This window comes from Petaurus breviceps, unplaced genomic scaffold (assembly GCF_028583685.1).
Source record: "Petaurus breviceps papuanus isolate PSGF00001 unplaced genomic scaffold, PetGlider_PUasm1.0 38, whole genome shotgun sequence".
Classification (NCBI taxonomy): Eukaryota; Metazoa; Chordata; class Mammalia; order Diprotodontia; family Petauridae; genus Petaurus; species Petaurus breviceps.
In genome coordinates this window covers 79423316-79431168 of record NW_027186304.1, presented here as the reverse complement: position 1 = coordinate 79431168, position 7853 = coordinate 79423316, and the positions used below count along the sequence as shown (strand labels likewise).

At 33.3% G+C, this 7853-nt stretch overlaps 1 protein-coding gene across 2 annotated transcripts in view; it reads right to left on the bottom strand.

Moving 5' to 3' along the window:
- Nucleotides 1–499: 499 nt before the first annotated feature.
- The window catches only part of PREX2 (phosphatidylinositol-3,4,5-trisphosphate dependent Rac exchange factor 2), a 414229-nt gene continuing 406875 nt past the window's right edge, over nt 500–7853 (bottom strand). For both annotated transcript variants that reach the window (XM_069100083.1, XM_069100084.1), the window contains one exon: nt 500–6814. In XM_069100083.1, coding sequence (XP_068956184.1) covers nt 6769–6814 — 46 coding nt within the window. In that variant the 3' untranslated portion in view covers nt 500–6768. The remainder of the gene's footprint in view (nt 6815–7853) is intronic.

Here is a 7853-nt window from a genome sequence, read left to right as displayed (position 1 = left end):
GAATTGAGTCAACCCTCTTTGCATTACATCAAGATGCATTTTCTGCCAGATTGCAAACATCTTGACAATAGGAATAAATTTCTTATTTCTTTGTAGCTCATGTAGTGCCTAGAACAATGACTTGCACATAGAAGGTGCTTGATGAATATTTGTTGATTGATTTATTCAAGATGCAGGTTGAAAACCCACTTACCACTTTAGTCCCCACTTATTTCCCACTTCCCTGACCTTTTATATAAACTCTCTCTATACACCACTATGAAAATTATTCTGCCTTATACTGTTAAATAGTTTTTTGGACCGTTTTATCTCTCCAATGATATCACAAATACTTTGTGTATAGGGATGCTATCTTAGCTTTATTTTTATCCCCAAACATTCCTGGCTCAGTGTTAGCAAATAAATGGTTGTTTGAATTGAACTATGTTGAAATTACACACATACACATAAACACAGTACATACATGCACATTCATATATATGAATAAGCTTCCTCGGTCTTTATTTTATGCATTAAGTTTCATTTTTATTGTTGACATTTTATGACATAGGATTACTATTCCAGTCATTGTTGTAGCCTAAAAAAATAAACCATATATCCAATATAAGAAACTTGGATAAATTCCAATGAAAAACCAGTTAGTGAATCAAAGTATGTTACATTAATACTTTACAAAAAAATGCTGTACTTTAGAATCACATTTCAATGAATTTTACTATTAAATTATGAGCATTATACATCATTTTGTTTGTGCATTAAAACAAAGCACTATGTATTTGGGTATTTAATATTTCAAATAATTGAATACCTGGTGTAAATAAATGCATATAAAAATATTTTTAAAAGCAGAACGTATGCTCTACATATTTACTGAGGCGTTACAAAAAATATATTTATCTGAACATATAACTTGTTTAACTAAAGCATTTTTTTCTCAAGGCTTTCACAAACTTAGTATTCTTGGCTTCATTCAGCATAGTGCTACCATGCCACTGTGCTGCAAAGTAATTATTTTAAACTAAGAAGGAACATGAAGAATCACTAATACTCAAGAGATGTTGTGGGGGCATTCCGGAATGTAAAAGTATAACACATCCACCATAGAAAACTGTACCCACTGTCTTGTGAGCATCATATCTAGTCACTCACTCTTTTATAATAAACTCTATAAGAATCTTTTAATTCTCAAACAAAAATCTCCTATAAAGCTAACAACTTGGCTCCTGACCATTTCTTAAGGGACACATCAAAGTCCCTTCTATACAAAGAGAGGTCTCATTAGAAAAAAAAGTAAAAGAGAGGGTCAAAATTATATTCAATGGGCAACAGTTATTTGGCACCAGAAGATCTTATGTATGTGTATGTACACATTCTTAGTGACAACCCAATATCTCAAAGGGGGGAAGGGGAGTAATTGTCAATAACATACATCCTCAAAATAAAAATGCTTAGTGAATTTCTATATAGAGGTACATGTATGGGTATACATATACACACATAAATATGAATACACACATATTTTACATACATGCCCAGAATGATGAAAATCAGATTTTTATTATAAAGGAAAAGGTTCAACATTTTTCTAAATAACCTTAAAACCAGACTGTTGCTTAATTAAATGCTAGGGTGTAAGCAGAATGTTTTAAAAATCTCCTATATGCTTTTTAGTTAGATTATTGATACCAACTCACAATATTATCCTACCACAAAAAAAAGGCCAACTGTCAGTCATTATAGACTATCATGGAATTGTACTACACAGGACTGGCATGACCAGTATATTAGAAGGGTGTTACCTTGGTGGCCCAACCTTGGCCCAGAGATACACAGTTTCACTTGGAGAGTAACCTAGTCTAACACCAATTTACCCCCCAAAATACAGAAGCATAACGGAATAAAGATTTTTTTCTTTCTTTTTAAAACTAAATTTTGATGGTGATAAATCGCTTCCAGATCATTTTCTTTCTTTTCTTTATTTTGCCCCACTCTTTAAATTGTACTTCCACTCATGTACTAACTCAGCAAACTAGTGCAGTTAGCATTAGATCACCTCTCAAGGAGCTAAGCCAAACTTTAACCTGGAAAAATGCTGTAAGAGAAATGCAATATATTGTCATAGCTCCATCAACATTTTGTTGATTAAAAGAATAGCTTTACCACTGCTCTATTGTATTAGGAAGTTAAATGTGTAAAAAAAATATTAAAAATAAGAGAAAATTGTTCTCATCTTAAGGCTTTCCTGAATTAGAGAAATGTCCTAAGTATAGAACATTTGACAAGAAATACTTCGTACTCTTGGAGTGCTTTCTTGTAACTAACTGCCAACCAAGTGTTTATAAGTTGAGGTTCTGCTTGAATGAACAGATGACGTTTAGAATTGTATACACACAATTTTGGTATACAAATACTTTTGTATACAAATAACTCATATGCTAAAATTATTTTTCAAAAACAGCATATGCTCTAGAGTTATCTTGCCCCCTAGCATTTTGCTTATTACTCATTATTTTTTTAAAGCAAACTCCTACTTCCAAATAGTTGCAAAGTAGATTTTATCTGCTATTCATGTTACCTGGGCTATGAAATCCATGTACAATTATCAGAAATAATGAAATTTTATTGTACACGAAAGAGAGGCAGTCAAGGGTGGTGGAAAGGAAGCCAGATTGTAACCATTAAGACCTGGAATGAAGTCTCACCTCAGCTACATTCTGGCCTCCTGACTCATGGCAATTCAATGAACATGCCAGTGCCCCAAATACTCTCTAAGACTGTTAAGTTGCAGAAATGCCAGCAATCAACATTGATAGAGGAAGTAATTCACTGGGAATTTCCAACACTGATAAAATCATTGGACAGTTTTTTTTAAGTACATATAAGTATATGTCAGAGTGCGTGTGTGCGTGTTTGTGTGTGTGCATAGTAGCATCAGGCAACATGATCTCACTTCTTATGAAGCCAATTTTGCCAAAAATCAATGAACGAACATTTATTAAGCACCTACAATGTGCAAAGCACTATGCTAAGCACTCAGAATATAAAATGACAGTCCCTGCCCTCATGAAGGTCACAATCTAATGAAAGAGACAATGGATAATACCTGCATTAACACTGTAAAACTCTTTAAAGTAGTTTTAAAATGAACGAATACTAGTATTATGCCAATATTAAGGAAATGCCATAGTTTAAACCATAAAATTTATGTCACTAACACATATTCTGAAGTACAAAAATAGAACTCATAACCTCTTTCATGGCAGTAAATGTCAATAGTAACAAACTCCTGCTTCCTCAAATTTTTCATGTTTTCACATTGATGGAAGGAAAATTTCCAATTATAACTTTGTCAGGTATTTGGAAATGTCTTCTAATATATGTCCCCTCTTGGTTTATTAATAACATAAATACTCAAATCTTACTGTTGTCTAATAGCCTCCTTGAAATTAAGAGATATCTGTATAGGTGTGTGTGCATGTGTGTGTGTGTGTGTGTGTAGATACATTGCCTCCTTCAGTTCTCTGAAGCATGATTTTTTAAAATGTTCTAGCAATAGCCTCAACTTACTAGAGGGATGAAGAGGAAATGGGCAGATAGAATGTGAAATTATAGTATTATTGATCTCATTATACTGTGAATGATGCCTATTACTTGGAAGAAATTCCTTACTCTATTTTAAAAAATATTTATCAGAGAACATTTTTATCCCACAGTAAGATTGTTTCCACAATATAAGTTTTAGATTGGTGACTTATTATTTACTTCAAATGTCAATGAAATCAATTCAAATAATTTATAACTATTTACACTTCAATACAAAAATTTTAATTTATGAAATGTTCACAATTTATCAGTTATTCCCTGTCTCCTTTCATTTTGACTTTTACATAGTTATATTCAGCAAGCACTTTTTTCTTATTTGAATTGCTTTGTATTTTTTCATATCTAGCTTTCTAGATATCTTTATATTCCTTATACATATTGATTTGAATTTCAATATAAAATTACATAATTATATACCATACTTTATGCAGTCAGCTGTCAATTATTGGACACTATACTTGTTTCCAGTTGGTGTGTGTTTATACAATGACAAATAATGCTGATATAAATATGTTTGTATGCATAACTCTCTATCACCACCATTTTATAAGCGTTATAACATGTTATTAGCAAGAAGTTACCTTTTCAAAACAGGTCCATACATCCAAAATTGTGTAATAGTTCTTATCTTCCATGGATATGTCAAAGTTTGGTAAACAAAATTATGGCCACAATACTGGGGAATCTCAGATTTAAGGAAAGTTTTAATAAAGACCTACTGGCCTTGATGAACATTAACTGTCAACATAATAGGTTAAGAGGCCCTTGGATATTAGGTGTCCAGGAAGACAAAATATTATTAGAAATTAAAGATGGTTAAGAAATTTAATTTCACTTTTCTTTACCACTCCCAGAATAATAGAACGACCACTGATGAACTAGAAGTCTGTATTTCTGACCAATATTTTGTCTCCTAATCTATTGGTGACTTTTGCTACATGTATGCATCCAACTGTGCTAATGAAGGGCTCAGTAACATTTGCTACATGTAAGCATTAGGTTTATACATATATGTATATTTCAAATCAGTAGAAAATTATTACTGACAACTACCTATACAAAATTACATTAAAGCTTTTTTTAATGGCTAAAAGTTTTATTATGTATATATTTACTAAAATAATTTGCCAGAACTTTAAAGTTTTTTTTTAATTCCTATAAACATATGTATATTTCAGTGGCTATATAAAGAATCCCCACTATGCCTAAATATGGAAAATAAAATGTCACCAGTGTGAGTAAATATACATATATGTGCATATGTATATATGTCTTCACATGAATCATATTGCATTTTTATCAAACTCACTGCTAATGATGATAGCTGTGTTTAATAATGGTGTTTTAATAATGATAAATTGCACAAGTAAAATTTAATTTCAGAAGATATGATTCTCTTTATGTGCTTAGAATATGCAATAATTTTACATAAATAAATTAATTAGAACCAGAATAACAAAAATCGCCTCATTATTCTAAAAGTTGTGAATTTTTCAAAAAGTAATACTGGGTTTATAACCCAACAACCAAAACCACTTTACTAACTTTAAATCTTACATATTTTAGGTGTAGTTTAAAATACAAATGCTAAACATACAATATTTCCAAGAATTATGAAGGGTATGAACTATTTTTTTAAAAGTCATAAGAATTATCCCAAATGTGATATATATTGTGATACTGAGACAAATTACACTCTTGGACTTTTAACACTCTTGGAGAGTCTATGGGCAACAAACAGTCTTATGGGAGTGAGAGGGAGGACGATAATCCAGTGTTTCTGCTCTCTACCACCTTGTAAAAGAGCTAAATTTTAAAAACCCAACTCATAATAAGACCAATTTATTCCTTGTCTTATTTCTGTCGCCACCTTTCCCTCCCTTCCCTCCCCACCAACACTCAGGTCCTATTAGAATGCACGAAAACAATTACACAGGAGAAAGTTAAAAGTCTTCTCTACATATTCACAAACACCATATTTTTATGGAGGTTGGAGAGTCCAGACTAATGATTTTACTACTTGGGTGGTGGGTCTCTTCCTAATATGAACATTCCCTTCACCGGGGCAGATCTGCTAGTCATTTATATCATAACATTAAGAGAGTCACCTGGGGTCACTGAATGATTAAGTGACTTGCCAGTACATGTTAGAGGCAGGACTTGAATCTGGGTTCTCTGACTCCAAGGCTGGTTCTTAGCTGACAATGTTTTAGAATAATCTATACACGTAGATCAAATAAGACATGAACACTACTGAGGCAGAGAATGCATTGGTGTTGTAATGGATCATAAAGAAAACATATGAAAGGGATGACAGGAAGGTTCCCTGGGCTGTGGATTACCAGTTCTTCCATTTATCTATCATTGAACCCTGAGGGGTTCAAGGCAGTGAGCTAAGAAGGATCTTTTTTCAGCTATGGTAATGGACATGCTTTTTTTCCCAATGGTAAGGAAGATGGAAGATAGGGGCACAGCCTACAAAATATTTAAACTTCTCTTTTAGAAGTATCTCAATTTATATTTTTCTCCCATTCCCCAACCCCCAGATGAGAAAAGAAAGAAAAAAGAGAAGATCATTGAGGAGCATTTAAAAAGGGTAACCACAATCCAGGGATAAGTCATTAAACTCTATAAAGTAGAATTGTTCATTACTTCATTCCTCACATTAAAAAAAATAAAATTAAATGAAATAGATTAAATTATCAGTATTGATGCTTTCAATAGGTTGAAATGGAAAAAAGGGTACTTAACAGCTTTGTTATTTGAAATATTCTTTGATTTTCTGTAAATTTCAAGAATGAATGGCAACATCTTTTAAAAATTGATATTTGAAGCTAATCTATGATGAGAGATTGATTTGTTAGAGGTCAAGCTGTCTGCTGGAAATAGAACACATTTCCAGTGCCAATCTCCCAGGTTAAAACGTTACAGAATGCATTGCTACTTACATTATTGCAACAGGAATATTGTGAATTATATTCCCAAATCTATGTTTTTCCCCCTTTTTTCTTCATACATAACAGCAAGAGAAAAAAATTCTAAACAAATAATTTTTCTAGTGCAGGAAGTTTATCCAGAGTCAAGACATGATTTACTGGGAAAAATCCTGGCTTCTGGTCCATAATTCCAGAAACAGCCATTTGCCTTCTTCTTGAGAATTTTGCTTCATTCTTCTCCGGCAGGGGGAGGTGGTTGGCAGAGCTTGTACAACCTAATAAATAATAGAGAAATTATGTCATTCGTTCTTCAATGCTTGGCAGAGATGCTTAAAAATATTCAACGATCAATTGCAATTACTTATGACAATCAGATTCTAATTATTTGTAATATTGCTGCTGCGTGTGGTAGAAATTATTTTTAAAAATGCTTAAGTTGGAGAAACTATATTTGACAGTAGCAAAGCATCCAGCAAACAGGGAGAGATTAAAATTAAATGAGAGAGTGTTGATGATAGAGGGCGTAAACTGCTACAGGGTACAGGATGGCATGGGATGGATTGCTTATGAGGCAGAGAGGTTTTCCTTGGAATGGAGTTGGCCCACCTCTTTTTGTCAGATGGGGAGTAAAGATACAGATGGTGGCAGAAGGTATTTGAATGAGATGAGATGAGGAGTAAAGGAGAAGAAGGAAATGTCAGAGAATGGTTTCATTTTTTTTCCAGTAAAATATGAGACAAGTTTTAGCTGAGAGGGTGGGAAGAGTTGGACAGGTCTGAGGAGGAATGAAAAGGTTTCAAAGATCCATTGTGGAGAATGGGATCATGAGTTAATAAGGGAGGTCTAATAGAATTGCCTAGCAGCAGTGAGGGCATATTTGAGCCATAAAAAAGAAGACAGGATGATAAGAAATACTGCTAGATGACAAAGTATTAACAAATCTATGACTTGTGAAGATGAAGATTACTACTCACATTTGCAGTATTGCATTATTGGCAAACTCTTGACACACATATCTAATTTAACCTTAGTACAGAATCATTAGTCCCATTAGTTAACACAATAAAATTGTGGTTCAGAGAGATTTGAGGATTTCCCCCAAGTCACACAGAAACCAAGTAGTAAATAAAGCCCACGCCCTTTGACTTTGGAGAGGAAACCACATTGATAAAGATAAAACTAGCTCTGATTTCCCTTGTGCTCCCAATAAAAATTGTATTTGACATTGCTGACTTCCCTCCGGTCCCTCATTCCCTCAGTTTTCTCCCAGGCCATCACCCCTACAGTCTTTTTCTCCATCTTGACCCCTTGGTG